General features: G+C 33.4%; 1 protein-coding gene and 1 pseudogene across 2 annotated transcripts in view; both read left to right on the top strand.

Annotated features, from left to right (window-relative positions):
* The first annotated feature begins 2546 nt into the window (after positions 1–2546).
* LOC148782528 (alpha carbonic anhydrase 7-like) lies at positions 2547–10113 on the top strand (annotated as a pseudogene). Its single transcript, XR_016053619.1, has 6 exons — positions 2547–2666; positions 2771–2879; positions 3092–3194; positions 7068–7235; positions 9742–9795; positions 9982–10113. The product of XR_016053619.1 is annotated as an alpha carbonic anhydrase 7-like (transcript).
* A 9917-nt stretch (positions 10114–20030) lies between these two features.
* LOC148782527 (uncharacterized) overlaps positions 20031–22969 on the top strand; it is a 4346-nt gene continuing 1407 nt past the window's right edge. The window contains exon 1 of the mRNA XM_088864648.1: positions 20031–20352. Coding sequence (XP_088720774.1) covers positions 20031–20352 — 322 coding nt within the window. The remainder of the gene's footprint in view (positions 20353–22969) is intronic.

The raw sequence follows: 22969 nt of genomic DNA, 5'->3' as shown, positions 1-22969 counted from the left end.
TTGTCACACAACCTATGCCATCCGATTTGACAACTAATGTGCTAGCAACAATTGTGACCTCTTTGTAACAATGACGAATGGTCTCATAACATACAATCCTTTATTTTTAGGGTACGGTTTGTATAGAGCCTAGGCTCTAAACAATCAAAATTGAATCTGCCTTCAAATAGTGTTGAGAAATGTGGTTTCAATATTGGAAATTTTTGTGATGGCCTTAAAATATAATTTTATATTTATTTATAAAATTTAAAGCTTCAAAAAAAGTGTAGATCGACGTATCTATGAAAATATTGAAAATTATTAGCCAAAAAATGCGTTTCAAAATACACTATTTCCAAAACTTGCAACCTTTTTGCTTCTCTTGTCCATGCATCTTGATGTCGAGATGATCAGTTTGAAGATATTTGGGCATCAAAATAACCTTTTCTAGTGAAATTTTTAAGCTAGGCTCAAATTTTATTGTTTAGAGCCTCTGCTCTTTATAAACTTTTCCCTATAAGGGTGCGCTTTGTATAGAGATGAGGCTCTAAACAATCAAATTAGAGCCCACCTTCAAATAGTGTCTAGAAATGTGGTTTCAATACTAGAAATTACTGTGATAGCCTTAAAATATATTTTCATCTATAAAATTTAAAGTTTAAAAAATAGTGTAGATCGAGCATATTTGTGAAAACTTGACAATCTTGAGAATTAACGACCCAAAAATGTGTTATAAGAATCACTATTTTCAGAACTTGAAATCCATTTTTTTCTTATGTCCATGCATATTGGTATCGAGATGATCAATTTGAGGATATTTGGGCATCAAAACAACCTCTTCTAGTGAAATTATTGAGGTCGGCTCTAATTTGATCGTTTAGAGCCTCAGCTCCATACAAACTTTTCCCTTTTTCTATGGAAAAGGAGTTGGGGTGGTGGGGGTAGCACCCTCACACCTTAGCCACAATGTTGTGGTTTCCACTTTCACCACTAACACCGTAAAACAAAAATCACTCTTAACCTATTTGAAAAAACGAGTAGGGCCTGTCTCTTCATTGAATTACACAAAAAAAAGGATTATATATTGTTTCAGTTAACATTTGAGCCGCTCGCTCGAGGAGATTACCCCTTAGATTAGCTTTCTTATTATTTTTAAGAAAAGCTTTCTATGTGACCCCAAATTCCGAATCATTTCCAAAGGCTCCTATATCTCCAAACAATAAATGGTTGAAATTTGTTGTAACATTTCATTTGAAAAATTTTACTAGCTAGCTTTGGATCGAGTCTCATACTTCTTCACTTTACATTGAATGAGTAAACAAACTCTCCAATACCATTAATTGTCAAATTATTGCCTATTGCAAGTATGTTTTTATCGTCGAAGAGCGAAAACCGTGTGTGGAGAAGTTTAGAGAATAATTTCCCAAGTTTTCACTCCAAAAATACTATGCGAGGATAGGTTTCTTCCAATGTAGGCCCTAATTGGATCTTTTTGATACGACAAGCGACGAAATGTGAACGGCTCAATTACGTGGCTAAGCTCATGGTGCCGTTCATCCCTTCAAATCAAAACGTTCTCTCATGCAACCATGTGTACGTGCGTGTGGGGAGTTATAAAAACTTTTGAATTGAATTTCAATTCAAGAATCTTAATATTAGAGTATTAATCACACTTCATTAAGGGAAAATTATGGATACCCCTTAACTCACATTTTACACCCAAAATGTATCGGTCTGGCTCAAAAATGCCTCGGCCTGGTATCTTGTGTTTAAAATGTGCCAGTTTGACACATTTTATGCTGGAATGGCTTCAAGCAAAATGTTCCTGTCGAACTGATGTCTAATATAAAATTTTGTTGGTCTTTTAGAAAATGCGTCTGACTGAATTGTATCGGTCCGACACAAAATGTGTCAGATTAGTTTCTATATGACACATTTTGTCCAAGATCAGTTTAGAAAGTGGGAGTTGGAAATGTGGCCTAAAACGAGAGTATTTTGGTAAAAAAAAAAAGTTACCTTTTTTACATGATAGGGTGGTTACAAAAAAAAAGGTAGTGATTAATGCAACGGTTGTATAGTAATATGATTAAACAACTTTAAAAAATCATGTTAAGGCCATTTGTTTGATCCAAAATTTTAAATATAAACTCTTTTCATTTTAATGAACAACCACAAAAAAAAAAAATTTTGAAAATGTAACTTAAAAAATATTATTTTAGCCCAATTAACATAGGCCGTTCATTTTGGTGGAGAGGCTTAGATCTAGGCTTTAGAATGATCTTTTTTCTTTCCAATTATTTTTAGATAAATTTACTATCATTAGATTATCAATATTAAAAAATAAAAAAAATGATTTTGAATTCATAAAGGTCTAAATCTTGAAATTCATCAAATGGACGCCCTAAATTCATTGTTGGAGGGGACTCATTTTGACCATATATATAGTGTAAATTAGTTTTTTTTTTTTTTTTTTTTTTAAAAAATGATTATTTAGATAAAGAGAGTGTGGGTCCAAAATTTTCGTTCATAAAAATACAACAAACATGATTTTTTAGAAGAGTAGGGATATGCAGTCTCCCATTGACCTGCTTCACCAAAGGGTGGAGGTTCTACCAAATTTGGGGCGCTTAAAAAGAAAATATAAGCCCGCTAAAGCAATCCTAAAGAACAGAGGCCATGATATAATGGTATATCTCTCACTCTCTCTCTCTTACTGTATATGTGTTGATTGAACGTAATTAAACATTGTTCTCTCTCTACTTTTTTGTGTGTGTATAAATTGTTGTGGCAGCTTAAGTGGGGGGAAAATGGAGCTGGAACACCGGAAATAACCAAACAGAGTACGTTCTGAAGCAATGTCATTGGCATTCACCCTCCGAGCACAGTTTCAATGGTTCAAGGTAAATTAATTAATTGATTATACAATATGTTGGTCTCTGTCTTGTTGCACTTTTGATTAATTAATTTGAATTATTTCATTCCTTCTATGACCTTTTTATCCTGTCGCGCATTTAATGCGCAAGTGTAACGCTTTCACATTTGGAAAACGTTTGTAACTCCTTCACATTTACTTCCCAAATTGACTAAAAAACATTGGGTTTGTTTGATTCAGATACTCTTTAGAGGTGAACTTGGTTCACAAGAGCAAAGATGGGAAGGAAGCGGTGGTTGGGATTACCTACAAAATTGGCAGACCTGATACCTTTCTTAATGAGGTAATGATGCTCTTTTTCTTTTATATATATATATATATATATATATATATATAAAATACATCCGAAAAATTGTTTCATGTGGGCTACACCGCAGGACTATATATGCAGTCTAAAAAGTGTAATACATCCAAAGATGGATGCAAGTAGGTGATCCATATAAAATAATAAAAACTAACGGTCCAAATATTTTCTTACAAGAATTATTATTTTTTGGTTTTTAAAATTTACTTATTTTTTCATATTTATGATCTCCATGTTAGAGATTACATGTCTTTAAAATTAAGTAAAAAATCCATCTCAAAAATAGATTTATTAATAGGCCCACATTTTTATTAAGGCTTGACCATATAGAAATCGTGTATATATATATATATATATATATATATATATATATATATATATATATATATATATATATATATATATATATATATATATATATATATATATATATATATATATATATATAAAACAATAGCTGACCACTACAATGAATAGTAGTATAGGTGTAATAAGAGCCGTCAAATCTTCATCAAGCGATTCAGAATGCATATCACTATTTTAATTTTAATTATTTTTCTATAAATCGGATTGTAATGAAATTTTAGATGAATGTACTAACAAATAGGGCGCATAAATAAAAAATATATAAAATATATTTTCCAAAATATAAAATGATCGAAATACCCTTGAAAAGTGATAGGAGTATTTTGATTATTTTAAATTACTGAAAATATTTTTTATGTATTTTTATATGGTGCGCAATAGTGTTAGGTATATACATCCAAAATTTCATATTAATCAGATTTATTTTAAAAAACGTAAAATTCAAATAGTGATGTGTATTCTGAATCACCCGAAGACTCCCATTCCACTTATCTACTATTCATTATAGCTGGGCAGCTATTGTAAGGTTTACCCATATATATATATATATATATATATATATATATATATATATATATATATATATGAGTAATGATCCTAGGAGACCCTCCCACACCCGTGTGTGTAGGGCCTCAATGGATCACCATTAAATTTGGTACAGATCTCTAAAAAAAGTTAAGTCCCACACTTATGTGATAACTTTTCTATAGATCAATTTCGAATTTTATGGTGATCATTTGGGGTCTTCCATACATGGGTGTGGGAGGGTCTCATATGATCATTACTATATATATATATATGAAAAGTCTTAAACACGCCTATAGGCGAGTTGCTACAGTATTCGCCCTCATCAGGGACATGCTATGTCTGTTATGGTTTTGTCTAAAAATCAGCACGGACCTTCAAGAGCCTTGCCGGTCCCCGTATATATTTTTTTGCCAATTTTGTGTAAAAAAAAGCCCGTTACAAACATGCTATATCCGTGATGGTCTTTAATCCATGCCATTCGAAAAAATCAGATGGCATCGAGCCTATGAGCGAAAATATTGTTCACTTTTTCCCATAGGCGTTTTGTAGTCTCCTCCATATATATATGGAAAAATCTTAAAAATGCCTATAGGCGAAGTGCTACAATGTTTTTCCCCTGTCATGAACATATCCGTGACGGTTTTTCCTAAAAACTATCAAGGACCTACGGGAGCCATGGCGGTCCCCCCGTATGTTTTGCTTCAAATTTGCGTGAAAAAAAACCCGTCACGGACTTGTTATGTTCGTGATGCACCGCCACGGATATGCTAAGTCCGTGACGGTCTTTAATCCATACCACCTAAAAAAATTGGACGGCACCAAGCCTATGGGCGAAAATACTGTTCATTTTCACCCATAGGCGTTTTGTAGTCTCTTTATATATATATATATATATATATATAGAAAAAGATATGGTGCGCAGCCTAGTGTAGATAAGCTAAATGTGTCAATGGCCCCGATTGAATCTGGGCCGATTTGACAATCACAGATGCCTGGTAGTATTCGAATTTTTTTATTTTTTATAAGTTGAAATGATCTAAAATTTGAAGCATGTATTGATCAGAAAAAGGCGAATCTACGAAAAATATTAGAAAAACATTTTACATGAAAATCATTGACCAAACTACCTCCGAAACATTATGCGGGTATTTTGGTCAATTATTTTCATGTAAAATATTTTTTTAATATTTTTCATAGATTTACCTGTTTTTTATGAATACACACTCTAAATTTTAGGTCATTCTAATTTGTAAAAAGAAAAATTAAAATTCAAACACTATTGGACACTACCGAGCATCTGTGATAGTCAGATCGGCCCAAATTCAATCTGGGTTGTTAGCGCATTTAGCTTATCTACACTAGGCTACGTACCATATCGTTTTCCTACATATATATATATATATATATATATATATATATATATATATATATATATAAAGTCGGGAACGTTTCTATACTTCCTCTACAGTATAAGACAATTCCCCTCATGCAGCTTTCCAATTTAGATCAAGTGAGTTGATGGCCATTTGATTTAGATTCGACATCTTAGAGTTATTTTTAGTTTTTTGTTTATAAATTGTATGTATATGAAATTTAGTACGTGTCATCTTCTCAACGGGACGCACCTCAAACAATCTTAAAAGTAATATTTTGATAAAATATAATAATTAAAATTCCTTTTGAAACTTTCAAAGGTGTTTTGGTTATTTTATTTTAATGCGAATATTTTTTTTTATATTTTTTTTAAGTTCGAGTTTAAGAGAGGGGTAAGCGCTCAAAATTTGGTATCAAAATATTTTTTAAAAAATAAAAATAAAATAGTGTAGATAAAAGACATTGCAATTAGGACTATCTCGGTATAAACATAAAAAGCTTGCCCCCTAAAGTCTGCCTAATACTCTCTAAAACCCTCTACCTGTAGAGGTTATGACGGTCTCCCGTCCATATGCGCCAAAGTCGTTCGTAGAACTTCTGCCACTTTCCGAAAAATAAATACTTAATGTGACACAAATATACACTTCTCTCCTACTTATTCATTCTTTTGAAAATAGGGTCTCTCTTTTTCTCTCCCTTAATGATTCTTCTCCGTTCTAACGACGAAATTCATTCTCCTCTTTCTATTGGGGAACTCTCTCTCTCTCTTCCAATGCTTCCCTCTAACCGTTTTCAATGGGAACAAAAAAATAATTAAAAGGATTTAAAAAAAGACAGAAAATTCCATTGTTTAAATAGAGATGGGGATGTATATAAAATAAAGGAAATTTTTATATGAAGTGTCAACAATACAAGGTACATACAAAAAAATAATTAAAAAGATTTAAGAAAAGACAGAAAATTCCATTGTTTAAATAGAGATGGGGATGTATATAAATAAGGGAAATTTTTATATGAAGTGTTAACAATATAAGGTACATCTCAAAATTTGGTAGAAGACATGCTTCTCGGCACTAGAAAACCTTCAAATTGGACGGGAAGCTTTTGGTTTCTCTCTCTCCTCAATGCTTTACTAACAGTTCGTATGGATTTTGTCTACCATTGAAGAAATTACAAAAAGAAAAAGTTTTATAGAAGGTTGCAAGTTTAAAATGTTGAATTTAAAGATGCACCTCAAAAATCTACTGAAAAAGGTTGTTTTTATATTGAAAAACCCTTTAATTGATCATCTCGACATCAAGATATATGAACACTAAAAAAAAGAAAAAAAGATTTTAAGTCCTAAAAATAGTGCATCTTTGACAGTCCATTTTCTAGATTTTCATATGTTTATAGATGTACTTAATTGTAATGATTTTTGAAGTTTAAAATTTTATAATTACGTATAAAATTAAATTTTGAGATAATATTTAAAATTATTTACACTAAAATTACATGTTATGATAAATTTTGGAGACGCTCATTGTTTAAGGTTGGAACCTTATAAAAACCAGACCCAATAAAAAATCATTCTTATAATTTCAGCTCATGAATACGATATCATATATTGCGGATTCCAAAGAAGCCGAAGTGGAAGTAGGGGAGGTGGATCCAAGGCACATAAAGATAGGTAATAGAAAGTATTACAGATATACTGGCTCTCTCACCACTCCACCTTGTACACAAGGTGTTGCATGGACAATTGTAAAAAAGGTTTGCAACTTTCTCCCTCTAAATCTGCATCCACAACATACTTTATTACAACTTCCTCTCTCTAAATCTACATCCTAAATATGCTTCACCATGCTTGAATTTCTCTTTTGAAGCCCCTATTAATGAATAGGATTACCTATAAAAAGACTTTTGTAAATGGACAGCTCAATCATTTTTGTCTCGTAAATTTTAAAATGAGACCTTGTAAGAGTGTTCCTGATTATACCCAAAATTTCAAAATGAAGTTTTGGAATATGTGACATACCTCATGCTATCAAATTTGACATCTAATTAGTAGGAATAATTGTGATATCCATGTACAAAAGATAAATGATCTCTTTATAAACAATCATTTGAAAAATACTTAGTTGCATGCTCCAATCTTCGAATTGCTTAGCTCATACGTAAGCCAAACTCGAACTTTTGTCAAGGGGTTTAGAGAAGTACTTGCAGGCTTGCCTACCAGTCCACATAAAATCTCCCTTGTCAACCATAGTTGAATGGTGGAGATTCTCGGCTAGCCTTCATAAAACCTCCATCATCCAACTTGGTTGGACTTTGGAGATTGCTAAGATATCCAATAATCTTCACCGTTCATTACATTAGCAGGCTGACCCACATGCAACAATTTACCTTTAGAGCCCATTTGATTCCCTGGAAATGGGAATCCTGGAATAACATTTCCATGGAAACAACACAGACGGACTTGTTTGGTTTCTTCTAAAGACGGAATTAGCATATTTGTGGGGAGTTCTGTATCCTCATTTTAAGTCAAATTTTAGGAAATGTCAATTCATTCCAAATAAATAAAATATATATTTCTTGAAAATCAAAAGTTAAACGTCATACCCTAATGTTATTAATGTTATTATTAATATTAATACTACAATTATTATTGTTGTTAGTATATTCTTATCTAAAATATAAAAAGAGTGATTATTTAAATATATTTTTATTATAATATAATGTTATTATCTTAATATAATAATTTTATATTATATTACTATTGAAATATTCATATATTATTATGATATTTTAAATATTATAATATTATTTTAATATTAATCAAAGATATTATATTATTATATAATTAGCCAACTCTAATTAATTAAGATAAGACTTGGATGATGATGCTTGTAATTACGATATGATGTCATAATAATACTTATAAAATAATATTATATTCTATTTAATAATATAACAATATTAATAATATTTATTATTATAATTATTACAATATAATAACTATAATATATTAAATAACTATAATGAGATAATGATAATTACTATTATTATAATGCTGCTATTATATGATAAAAATATTATTATAATATAATAATACTATAATGCATATTATTACTAATAAAATAATATTATATTATTATCTAAATACTGTTATTATAATATAATTATAATATAATATTATAAACGTGACAATTTTGAAATCTCGCTATTTATTCATCACTTGGACAAACACTTACAAAAAAGGACTTCAATGATTCTTAAGTCAAATATTAATAAAATTGAGAATGGATATTTTTTAAAAAATAATGATACATTGAAAATTGTTAAATTTCCTAAAGATACATCTTCTAGGCAATCAAAACTGTGAAGATGCATCTTCAAGGTCTCTGCCAAATATTATTCAAGCAACATACACCATCTTCCAGAAAGTGCTGATTCTAGGAGATACCAATTCCAGGATTGATGTATAAAGAGATTTGAAAAATTCAAAATTTTAGCGTTATTATTATTATTTTTTGTCTATTTTTTTTACAAATAGAAATTGCGCTAAGATAAGTTAAGTAGGAGGATTTTTTGTGCATGAGTTTTAGTAAGGGCTTGAATTGTCGAATGCCTATGGCTTGAATTGTCGAATGCCTACCTTTTGATTTAGGAATAGCTTATTTTAAGTATAAATTATTTTTTAGAAAGAGAAGATAACATGATATTTAGAGAGAGAGATGGAGATAATGATTAACGTGGGAGTTAGAGAAAAAGAAATATGAAAGAGTTTATTTTTTTGTGGGTTGTTTTATTTTTTATTTATTCTCTTCATAGTGTATTTAAAGAGAAGAAGTTCTTCAATGAAGAAGATAATTTAATTTGAGTAAAGAGTTCTTATGAAAAGATCTTTTGGAGACTCCCTTGTAAACTTAGAGAGATTAAATTATCTCACCCTTTATTATTATATTTATTTTATTTTATTTTTAGATAAGAATATTGAATATTATTAAATCACTGGAACTATTACAATGATAGAGTTAAATATTTTAATTATGTCTTCCCTCCATCAAGGATACACAATCCCCAAGAGTCCCATTTTTTGGAACCAAACGGGGCCTCTTTGCAACTGACGTGAGCCGATTACAAATATTCGCTCAGAATAGAGGGAGTAACTTTACGGGTAGGCAGAGTAGCGGCATAAATCTAAAATAATCTCCTACTAAAGTTTCTTTCATCACTTCTCATTGTCGCTTTTTCAAATTTTTAATCTTTATTTCAGGTGAGGACTGTCTCCCGAGAGCAGGTGAGGCTCTTGAGGGCTGTAGTTCATGATGTAAGCCTTTCAACTTTCATTTCATATATATTGGCATCAGTCATAAAGTGTAAAAAAATTTCTTTTGAATTTTGAGTTTGGTCAATGAAATAAATATAGCCACCCAATTTCACATCCAATAATCAAGAGTAATTATGAGCACCTTGTGCCAAAAGCAAATAGTAATAATTGTGGCTCATGTCATAGGAAGCTGAGGCGAACGCGAGGCCAATGCAGCTGATCAACCGACGAGCTGTTCACCTCTACTCCCAAGGCGTCCTTCAACTGATCTCCACACTTGACTTCAACATATACTAATATTGAAGAACTATATTTGAATTTCGTGTGTTTATTCTTTTAGGGCATATAATTTATATGTTACTTAGGTAATATATATTATACTAGTTCATATTAATTTTTATACAAATATAAAGAGGTTCCCTTCAATTCTTCTTTATTTGATGTAACCAATGATTTAAAAAACTACTAGTTCATATTAAATTATATACAAATATAAAGAGGTTTCCTTCAATTCTTCTTTATTTGTTGTAACCAGTGATTTAAAAAACTGATCGGTGACTAGGATGGATCAGTGAATTGGAAGTGTGCATCGCTGTTTTACTGATAGTGAAGTGGCGAAAAAATACATATAAAAACAGTGAACTAGCCATGAACCAATATGAATCGGTGTTTTTATTGTAGAAAAATGGCGTTTTTCTTGTAGCAAAACATCATTACACTATTGCAATCGCCGGTTTTGTTCTAGACCTGGACGATTTCCCATATATTCATAGAATTGGCATGGGGTGACCGATTCCCGAGTTGGACTGGGCAATTCTGTACTGACCCGATGTTTTTAAAATCATTGGCTGTAACCATAGGTAGAAATCTTTTAATCTATTCATGGTGTTTATTGATTCGCCAAGTTGCGTTAAAAGTCGTCACAACTTGTTGGGTTCGTGATCTTCTGGCAACCTTGTGGCATTTGATTTCCACAAGGACTAGGCCTTATGAAAAAATGTAAAACCCTACCTTAAAACCTAATATGGAAAACACTTCTGGTATGGGACATCCTATGATGGCTATAAAATCTATTTCCACCACTGATTGTGAAATTGGTAGATAAAAAATCAGTACCGATCTCACAGATTTGTGAACACTTGAAAATAAAAGGTCCATATAATTTGTTAGGAAGAGGTTATGCAAGCCTATGGGGAGATGGAATAATGTAAGCCCGACCCAGATTGAATCTGGGCTGATCTAAAGGTCACAATTGAATTTTGTATTTAAATTTTAATATTTTTCTACAAATCAAAATGACATAAAATTTCGGGGCATCCACTATTCTCATCAATGCGCACCTAATAAAAATACTAAATGAATAATTCAAAAAATTAAATAGATCAAAATACCCCTAAAAGATTCAAGGGTATTTTAGCCCATTAAACTTTTTGTTAATTGTTGTTTTGATATTTTGATTAGATTTGCCTAGTTCTTAAGAATAGATCCTCCAAATTTCAAATGATTTGAATTTCTTGGTAAAAAATGTAAAATTCAAATATAAAATTAAATCATAATCATAGATCGGTCCAGATTCATTTAGGCCGTTGAGTGTTTGTTGTATCTATCTACCATTGAGCAATATGTGTATTTTTAGACTTTAAAATCCTACTTCTTTTTCATATCCATAATGATCATGTTTGAAATGATCAATATGATGGCTTTCCAACACCATGACTGCAGTGCTCCAAGAGCTCTGAGATGGGGCTTTACTTTTTCTCATTAAGCCTAAGCCTTATTTTCACCCTTTCCTTATATTTATTGGCATGTAATTTATGAGAACTAGTGACGCATTGTCCACTTGATGTGTCCATGTTGCATCTTCGGATCGGTCGAGATTAGTGAAATTTGATAATCAGCCCCTATCATTGGGTGTAAACATCAAGTGTCATAGTTCTCGAAGTTCTCAGTTGAAAGACTTATGGAAGTTTGATGGTGTGGCTGAAAATATACTTGTACAGGGCAATACTCTTATGGGATATATTTGATGAGATAAACCTAAACCTACTACTCAAGAGAGACATATGATATGGAGAAAGCCGTATGGATCCAAATTTTGTATAGATCAAACATGTTCTCTCATGTGAGAAATGTAAAAATAGCGATATTAGCTCGGATTGGTTGGCCATTGTTGGCACGCAACTCCAAAAAGGCGTTCTTGGAAGCAGAGACCTAAGGGCATATATATATATATATATATATATATATATATATATATAGGCAATAATCTAATGCAACGGTTGCATCATATTATAATGCAACCACACTTCTTTTAGAAAATTATGTTTGTGGTATTTTTATGACCTATAAGTTTATGCACATTCTCTCTCTTTATCTCAATAATCAATCTTAGAAAAGAAAAATTTCGATTTAAACCCTAGATATGGTCAAAATGAGTCCTCCTCCAACAACGAATCTAGGCCATTCATTTGTTGAATTTCAAGATCATCTCCTTTACAAACTCAAAATCATTTTTTATTTTTTTAACATTGTTCATCCAATGATAATAAATGTATCTTAAAAATTTGGAAAAGAAAAAATCATTCTAAGGTCTAGATCTAAGCATCTTATCAAAATGGACTGCCTATGTTACTTGGGCTAAAAAAATACATTTGAGGTTGCGTTTTCAAATTTTTCTTTTCTATGACTGTTCATTAGAATGAAAAGAGTGCATATTTTAAAATTTTGATCAAACAAATGGTCCTAATATGATTTTTGAAAATTGATGCATTATACAATGATACAACCGTTGCATGAAATCACTGCCCTATATATATATATATGTATATATATATATATATATATATATATATATATATATATATATGTATATATATAGATAATAATGACTTCATTTTTTAATTCTCTGAACGGCCCCAAAATAATAATGGATCCCAACTGAACCATCACAATAATAAGCAAGGCTAGTTTCATAGAGGCCATAGATTAAAGAAAGGTTTTTGGATATTATTCCAAAGATTGTTTGCATAATCAAGCAGATTAGATCACCAATAAACATGTATTTAATGTTTTACATTTTAGATTAGACCTATTTTTGTTTTAGATTTTAGATTAGACCTATTTTGAGGTGAAAGTATGATATTGGCTGAATATCCTACTCCTAAATGATCAAGGGACGGATGACTAGTAAAAATATTATGGGAAGTTGAAGAAACTAGTTCAGTGGGAGTCTAATTAAGGATATACCCCCACCGCTTCTCACTATAAGTCAAGCAAGAGATTAGAGTGCCCCGTCATGCTCCTCACCATCTTTACCCAAATCTTATTCATCTCTTAGCCACTCCATTTCGGTTATGTAGGGCATGACATATTAGTGTGATACATCCTCCAACAAAAAAATCCAAAACAGGTTGATGACTACTCACCTTCCAATCGGTTTTAAAGAACCTTAACCTTCTTATCTATTTGTATTTCTAAGTATCAATGGATTAAGTCCACGTGTAAGAAGACTATAAACAGTATAAAGTTGTCAATGAAACAAATAACACCCATGCAACTATTTGCATTGAGCAAGTATTTGCATTGAGTGTTTTTTATTTCTGAGTAAAACATTCTCAGGGCACCCGCAGACAATCTGTAAATTACATACACCCTCGAAAAGGAGCTATGAAAAACCTCTGTTTTGAGTGGTTACAAGTTATTGGGGACCCAAGTTTTTAAGAGAAGAGGAGCAATCAATACAATATGGATAATGCCATGCTCAGGAATGGACCCAAGTATGAGAAGGATCTTTCTGTTCTCCTAAAGGGCTGGATCTCTTGTATCACTTGCTTCACTTTTTGCTTATGTATTCCCACTTTCCGAATAATGTATTTACTGTACCTGGTAAATAATTAGGTCTCAAATTTTACTGGTTATCCTATCGGCCGCTCCTTCTTTTCGGGCTCCTCTTTTGTCTCCTCCCTTGCTCTCTACTTCATGACTATTTATAGTGATATTCATCTACTGCAAGGAGATTGTCAGTCGTGCTTATAGTCATGTAAAAGTATGGCAGTTATTCAATGAACCAGTAAACGAATGTTGTTTCATTACCAATAGTTGCTTAGGATTCATCCCTTAGTAACCATCCAAGAGTGGATGCAAGATATGTGCCTATATCCCAATTGTGTGCTCCATCTCCTGGTGTATGTAGTTGAATCCAAGCCTGATCCGATACGAGATCTGGTGCAACTGTTCTTTTATATTGAGTTACTTTAAATATTTGGTCAAACTTTGACCCAAAAGTATCAGATCTCACTGAAAAGATAGAACCCAAAAGAATAGTCACATAAAAGTTGAGAAACAAAACCTAAACAAATGCAGGAAGCAAATAAAACACTGAGGCCCAAAGAAAAATAAACGAAAAATAAAAAACTGAAAATAAATGAGTAATAAAGGACTTACGAACGGTTGTGGCTCTCTAGCCCGGCACCCGGAGCATGAACCTTGATCAGAGCTTTATTGGATGATGGAATCCGCTTTTCATTTGAAATGACTACTTTATGTTTGATTTTGAATGAACTAAACGAAAGACGCTCCTAAAAATCAAAGGTCCAAGGCATTAGGGATTGATAAATGAATGGTTTCTCTCAATGAAATGGGTGATAATGGTGTCTTTAAAAACTTTAGTTTCTGGTTTTAAGCCTAGGGTTTCTAAGGAACTTGGTTAAGGCTTAAGATTTAGTTTAACTTAGGGTTTTGGGGGTCCAAAATAGGGTTTTTATAAACAAATATGCATGAGAAATTAGAAGACGTTGATCTACAACCAATCAGAAACTGACAGTTGTCCACGCTCCACCGCGCACATTTCACATCTTTTTCCTCACAACTTTTGGCACACTTTACTTACTCTAACTAACATGGATTTATCAGGATTTTGATTTTAAAGGTATTTCCTTGCTATTTTTTTTACCAAAATTACCAAACTAATATAGTTTTTGAATTCCTCATTGCTTTTCAATTGCAAAACTTGCCTTTTTTTTTTTTTTTTTAGGTTTAGGTTTCTTAAGGTTAATTTCTATGGGATTTAGGATTGTTTTGGATTATTTCTAGGTTGGATTATGGATTAGGTAATGACTATTTCTAGGTTGGATTATGGATTAGGTAATGATTATTTCTAGGTTGGATTATGGATTAGGTAATGACTATGGTTTGCTGTGGACTTTATTAGGCTAATGTAGCCCCTAGGTATTAAATATCATGGATATTTCTATGCCTTGCCATCAAGAAATTCAAAGAAAACTGTCAATGGTGTCTGGACGTGTCAAAATAGCCTTTGAGGGAATGGATGCGTCCCAATAAACGTATTTTACAATCTTACCCCACCAACTCGTACAGGTAAGTATAGATATATCCCAAAAAAAATTATAGATAAATTGGTATATCCTTTGGCAGCTTGTGCCAAGGTCAAAATGCATATTTTGTTGGGAAAATATCTTCATAGACTCCATTTTCACCCTTCATTTCTCTATTAACCTAAGGTTCCTATCTTACTACATAAAAATTCACTCTATTATATCTCTTAACCCCCTAAACATATTTTATTCAGTCTTTACTAACTTTTTTAACCCAACCAAATTTAAAAAGACATTGTTTTATAAACCCCTCTCTCTTTTGACATGATTCTCTTTCTTTCTCCCCCAATCAACCTCCTAACCCCTCTCTCTCTATCTCCCCCAACTCTTTAGAGTCAGGGAACCTAAAGCAGGGAGCTCACCTGAAAAGTTGTTTTCTGAAAGGTCAAGGAACTCTAAATTTGGGCAATCAGAAAATCGCGGACACCACCAAGGTCTTGATCGATGGCGTCCAAATCACCCACAAGACATTGTGCATGAACATAGAAGAAGCAGTGATCGAGATACAAGTAGTGATCGAGATCTTATGATCTCCATTATCAGATGGCAATGCTGAAACTACTACCGTACAAACTTCGTCCAACCCTAAAACTAACTCTTTAGGTCTCAATGGGGAAGATTTCAATCTTGGGGTAGCGGATGCTCAATCTCCATTACCAGATATCAAGGCTGAACCCTTAGTGTTAACACCTTTACCTGACAAATCCCTCGAGTCGAGTTTAGAGAGAGGCAGCTTTCCATGTTCTATTGATGCACCTTTTCCAGAAACACTACGATATGAATCTTTCCCAAACCTTGAAACTATGTTTTTAGGTATCGATGGAGAAGCTTTCATGGATGTTTCATTAGGCTTTGAAGGAGAGGAGTTGCAAATCAACAAATCAACGATCTCCTGGTGATCCATACCTTTGAAGGAGAGGAGTTGCAAAGCGTCTTTAGATGAACCAGAAGAAGGTGACGGAGAAGCCACAGATGCCTCTGGTACTACAATAGCGGATAAGATGGCGATGATGTAGTAGAGCTCCATCATGAAGATTGACGACATGAGGTGGTCCATCTTCTATACAATATCCCAGCTTACACCACTGTTGAGCTGGAAAGAAATGGGTTGCAGAAAGAGAGAGGAAGAACACGTGAAGAGAGAGAGAGTTAGAAAAAAGATATCTTTTTAAATTTGTTTGGGTCAAAAGTTGGAATAAAAATAGATAAAGTTATTTGGGAGATTAGAAGATAGGTTTAGAAATTTTGGGTTTAGGAAGAAATGAAAGTTGAAAATGACGTTTATGGAGATATTTTGCCTATTTTGTATCATCCTCATTTATTATCGACGAGTACGAGCAAGGTTTTTAAAACGGATAGGTGACTTGGATCGGTCATCCCGAAAACTGAGTCGGATCAGTGGATTGGTAATCTGGTTCAATGAATCGGTCGAATCAGGTTGTTTCGGGCTCAAATAAATTTCAAACAATCACTTAATTGAAATTCACCAAATGAATGGGTCTACATACGTTTTTTGAGGGGAATCATTTTGACCATATCTATGATGCAATCGTTGCATTAGATCATATTCTTATATAAATGCCCCATACCTATAGTAATATAATGCAATAATCATCAAAATCCATGTTTGGACTTAGGACCAATAATTTGATCCAAAATTTAAAATATATACTCTTGAAAATTAGTAATGATCCTATGAGACCCTCCCACAGCTATTTGTGTAGGACCTCAAAGTTATCACATGGATGTGGGACTTGACTTTTTTAGAGATCTATGCCAAATTTAATTGTGATCCTTTGGGGTCCTACACACATGGGTGTGTGAGGGTCTCACAGGATCATTACTCGTTGAAAATATATGTGGGCAGTCTACTTTCATCTTGAGCCTAACCAGCTTGAATCCAGATTTCAAGTTCGGGCAATGAATTCATGCAACGGTTGTATGTTGATATGTTGCAACAACCTTCAAAAACCATGTTAGGGCTAATTACTAATCACAAAAAAGATAAATTCTAAAACACAACTGAAAAAGTATATTTTAGTCCAATTACCCTCACACCCTCATTCACCACCACAACCGCAAGGTGTTTTCCATGGCTGTTTTTTTGGTTTTTGTATACGGTATTACTGCTCCAGTTCACAATCACTTCTTCTTCTTCCTCTCGTCTAATGGCGACTTGAGCTTTTGATTTTCATCTGTGGAGTATAAGCCCTAAGGGTTATACTTTGTACTTTATAGTTGTACTTTATAGTGTTTCTTTATTGTTGAGCTCAATGCCTCAAGTAATTGTTTAATCTTTTGCAAAACAATCTTTATAAACTTTATGGAATTTCTTGCGGGAGTAGAGTCAATTGACATTATTCCACGATCTTGTTCTTGTGATATTAAAACAAGCCCTATTCCTATTTCTTGTTGCTCAATATTTTGCTTTGCGTAAATGCTTTTTAATCTCCTTTTGGCAAAGTAAAGTTGTAAACTCAGTAGTTTACAATACATTATTCTTCGATCTTATTACTGTTGTTCAATTCCTTGCAAAGTTGTTTTTCTGCTTTTTTAGCATTTACCTGAATCCATATGTACTTTTTGTACTATTTCTTTTTCTTGGATTGTGCATTTCATGAAAATGGTTTTCGTGGTGTGTTAAGCGTCAAATTACTCTAAATCATACCTGTCATCCCCACAGATCATTGACCCATCTAGAAGAAGAAACACAGTTATTAATATTACCATCTACATATTAGCATGTAACATATTACATATTACATGTTGTGGCATAATTTTTTTTGCTCTATTATTTCATTTATGTGCATAGAAATTGTCTTCTTCCTTCCTTCCACTAGTCACTTCGCTTGCTGCACTAGTCACTTCGCTTGCAGTTTGATAATTGATACATGAAGTGTGTTATGGCTTATGTGTAACCATTCAAATGCTATTGATAAAGAATGAGTTTTTATTTGCTATGCATGTCAGAAAGTTAGAAGTCTACTGTCACTTCTCTAAGAGGTTATCAATTATCTAAGAATGCGATATCCACGGTCAGTGTGGGATAAGTATCTCCCTCTAAAAGCATATATCCAGGTGCAAATGTGTCCTCAATAATATCATACCTCATTGTGTGTTGTCAAACAGTAATAGCAGTGTAGTCCTTCATTTCTTTTTATTTTTTAATAGGTTATTCCTTTGCATGTTCTTTGTAAAATTTCACAGATTCCTTTTTCTATATGCATCTATTCTTGAATTAAACCAATTTTGGACTCATGTCAGATTAATCATTAGGGATTTTATCTTGTGAACACACTTGTACTGTACCATTGCATAGTTGTGCTCTTAATTTTACCAGCATATTGTGTGACGAATCATAATCCAAAGAAAAAGAGCCCCATGTATAGTCCAAGTTCCTACATATAGGTTGACTAAGTCCTATCTAGTATTCCCTAGAGGATGGCTTCAAAGTATATATTCTATTGACTTAACCAATATCCCTATTGTTCCCCACTACCTTGGGCGCTTGCCCATAGTCTCCAAAGTCACTCCAAAGCATATGTTTTATGTGTGAGGTCTGCTCACAAAACAATTTATTCTACACATGGTATAATCACACTAGACGATGGGGGACTAATATGGTTAATTGGTAACTTTTTTTACATAGGTTACTGTGAGAAATATCAAGTATTCTGGTTCGTAGTGTCTATTCTTTGTAGGGAAAGGTTTGTATACTTTCCCTACAACATGGAAGTTCTATCCTTCCCCTACCATCTAGCCGTCCAATTTTGATAAAGTAACTCACTCTCCGTTTGACCCTTGATCAGACATCTCCAAGTATATTATTTTTATTTTTAATATAAATTGTATGAATATGAAATTTGGCTTGTGCCATCTTCTTATTGGGGCGCACCTATATAAAATATTAAAAACAATTATTCAATACCCCTCGAAATAGTTTATAAAACAAAATTTTAAAATAAAACATTGTCGAGACATGGCATTGTCATTGGGGCAATCTTAGTAATTTTTTTCTTCTAGGTAGAAAATGCTATATGATTCTATGAAGTTTTTCAATGTTTATTGTGCATGAGGTTCATTTATCCCTTAGTGCCAGTTTGGATGTACCCAAATTTTGTAATTTTTTTGGACTACAATCCATAAGGCTTGTGTAACATATTTGTACGGTTTGGAGTTGGAAAATTAAAGAAGCTCCAACCCCATCCATTTCATTAAAAAACTAAAGCTTAGAAACTCCATATGTACTCTCTCTCTATTTGAAAACAAAGAGTGTTTTCATTTTCTCTCTCTAATAGATCCAAGAAGCTCAAGCTGTTAGATAATAAGGATGAAGAAGGTTTACTTATAGAATTTGTACTATTCCCACAAAAAGACCACATGAACTCAATTTCATTACTCTACTTGTAGTTGTGCTAAAACATAGTACATGTATATATAAAGTTAGAAACTACTTGAGAGCTTTCTAGAATCCTAGACTCTTTCTACACCATTCTACTGAGGTTTTCCCTCTCATATCATACGACCTATATGTTAGGACAAAAATACAATATTATTCACTTTTATGCTTGGAGGAGATTACAAGATTATTACAGATAATTCTAGACTTCACTCATTTCCAAGTCAAAATTGCATGCATCGCATCCTTTGGAGTTTGGATTTGGACTCCTCCCTCCCAATCTAGCAATTGTTACATTGGAACTCTGTATGTTTTTTTTTGCAACATTCACAAATTCATTAATTAAAGTGTCGGGTTAAAAATAAAAATTGAAGAGTACCATATATATTCGGAGTTCCGACATATGGCTTGACTTATAACACTTCTCTCAAAGGACATAGAAGATGGCTTCAAACTCTTATGGCACAACCTCTATCCCTATTATCCTCGTCCCACCTCCCTGTGGGGAAATGCCTTTCATTTCCAAGGCTGAGGAAGTTTTTTCGAAGACGGAGGTCTTCTCTTTGAGGTTTCATCATCTTATGAAAGATATATTGCACGTTTGGTTTGATTATGAGCCCCTTCAGGTTCCTCTTGACCTAGTCTGCTTCAGTCTTGAAATTGTAAATGCCAAGCTTACGAAAATTGAAGATACTATCCAGCTTATTGTTCGTGACTTTGAAGCTGTTGAAGATGGCCTTGAGGAGCTTCGTCCTCGGTATACAGGTACTTGTTTGGTCTATGGTCATTGGCCATAGTCCTGCACTAGTTATTGTTGTTGGGTTATTTCTTTAGTGTTTGTTTTATGATGAGCTCTTCAGTTTACAAACACGTAATTGTCAGCCTAGATTTATGTGAGACAATAAATGGGTACTCATTGCTCTCTCCTACTCTATGCAATTTGAGGCCTGTACCGTACATTATCCACTCTCTTATTCTCTTTGCTACCTTTGGTATTTAGTTTTATTAATGTTCTTAATTTCCTTTCCTTAGATCTATGATTTTTTTGCATAAATGTAACACTTTTCATTGGAATTGTGGTATATTTAATGGCAAAGGTGGTGTGTTTCATTACAATTGTAAAAATTTATTTGCTGATTCCACTTATATCTTGGTATTTCGAAAACATGAAAATTGCTACATGGTGCTTCTTTTCTATATTTTTTCTATATATTAGAAGCTCCATTATTAGTGTTTTGTAGTAAGTAACTCTGCTGTATGTTTGCCAAATTATTCATGATGCTATAATTTCATTTGTTTTATATTTTCTTTACGTATTGATTGTATTGCATCTTTTTTTAATATCAATACTTAATTGCTACTTCCTGCTATTTTTTATAATTGGCAAATGAATCATGGTGCTTCTTTTCTATATTTATGTTATATATTAGAAGTTCCAACCCATCATTAGAATTAGTTATTTTGTAGGTACAAAATGGATAGGGAAATGAGTGATGCTTCTTCTAAAGTTTCCAATGCACCGCTCCATAATCTTGAAGCATATGAACCCGATATGGCTGAATATATGGAAACCCTCCCTCCACCTCCAACTCCCAAACATCATGGCATCCCCCCCCTAAACATGAAATATTTTACAATGCACCTAATTTAGACTTCCCGCCTATATCTTTCAAAAATAGGCCTCAAGAGATTTTAATGCTAGGTGGTGAAACCCTCCACCAATATACAGTTCGCAGTTACGGTCCTCCCCATGCTATGGTATTCCAGGCGATGGTAATTGTGCATGGCAAATCCAGGGTGAGGCCTCACGCACTAAAAAGGATGTAGAGAAATCTGCAACCCGTGACTCCCTATATTTTATTGACCTCCTCCCTACTTTTGCTGATATGTTATCTGATACTCTTAGAGAGAACGAGGGCCTCCGACAATGCCAGGCCAAATTGTTAGTCGCCCTAGATGCCTCACGTTCTATTTTTGGGAGAGCAGAGAGAGGGCTACTGGACGTTCGGAATGCCATGCAAGCTCACGAGAGTATGAACTGGTAGTGGATGCAAACATCCAACTAAGTACCCTGCTCGCAACATACCAAAATGAACCTCTCCCACCTCTTGATTTCAATTTGGAGGATCTCAAGCCCATTTAGATGCTGGCAGCCTCGTCCCTATTTCTTTTTTATGCCTCTTTCTTCTTTGAGTGGCATATGGTAGCCTTTGGGCATACCATAATCGGTTTTATTAAGTATCTTGGCGGTGCTCATCTAGTTTTTTGAGATCCTTGGTGGAGGGTGGCAGGCGGGGAGGGATTGGCCAGTCCGTGCGGCTTTGGATCGAGGCGCTTGGAGCTTTCATGATTGTGGTCGTTGGTGGAGGGTGTCGTTGTTATACTTGTTTCTTATGTGCCCATGGGGCGAACACTTCTACTCTTTATCTTTAATGCATCTGTACATTCTCTCTCTCTCTCTCTCTCTATATATAAATATATCTTTTTGTATATCTTTTACTTTGTTATTGATTGCACTTTTGTCATGTGCAATTTATATCTCTCCTTATCTTGTCTCTTATATATGGGGGTTTCTTTACTTTGGCTAACATTTTGACATTAAATATACTATCATCACTTTTATTCACTTATATCATTTACTTTGTGCACAAAAAATTATTAACGATTTGTTGCGCGCAAGCAATTATGAACGTTCTTGACCTTTTTATACAAGTCTATCTTCTACTAAGTTTAGGGAGAGAAGAAAAGGCATATAAAGAGAGTGGAATGATGTGTGGGAGAGATAGAGAGATAGAAAGATAGAGAGAGCAGCTTAGTGAGATAATATTCAGACGTGAGCAAGGAAGATGTATTGACAATTGAGAGATGAGATTAATAAAGTAATATTCTCTTGTTGTGCAGTGTATCCCATTTTGTAATATTATGGAACATGATTAAGTCATTCAATATTTTGGAGGGGATAATACAGGTATAGAAGAAGAAGAGGTAGATGAACCATCTTGAACGCCTTTGTGGTATTATGTCACTCTAGTAGGTGGTGATATGAAATTGGGAGTGGGGGGAGGAAATGGAAATGTAATTTTGACTGTCGAGATGTCCCTTTCACAGGATTGTACATACGTGTGCGTGCACATTTATTAGGCCTTTCACAGGGGAAGAAGACTAAAGGTATAATTCTTTGCCCAAAAATATCAACAGACGAATGAGATGCGTTGAGGGTAGAAGAGTCTGAGGCTAAAGGTTTGTTTGGTTTGAGTCGAAAAGAAAGCATTACGTCGCTTGATCAAATTGTATTCACTTCATTATCGCAGTGATCAGGTTGACCCAAAATGCTTTGAGTTCAAATAAAAGGGTTAGGTGTAGTATAGCCCATATCTTTGAT

Source organism: Amborella trichopoda, chromosome 4 (assembly GCF_054954075.1).
Source record: "Amborella trichopoda isolate Santa Cruz 75 chromosome 4, AtrichopodaSantaCruz75HAP2 v2.0, whole genome shotgun sequence".
In the NCBI taxonomy this organism is placed as follows: Eukaryota; Viridiplantae; Streptophyta; class Magnoliopsida; order Amborellales; family Amborellaceae; genus Amborella; species Amborella trichopoda.
Note: the sequence above shows the minus strand (reverse complement) of the source record. Positions and strands in the feature narration are given on the sequence as shown.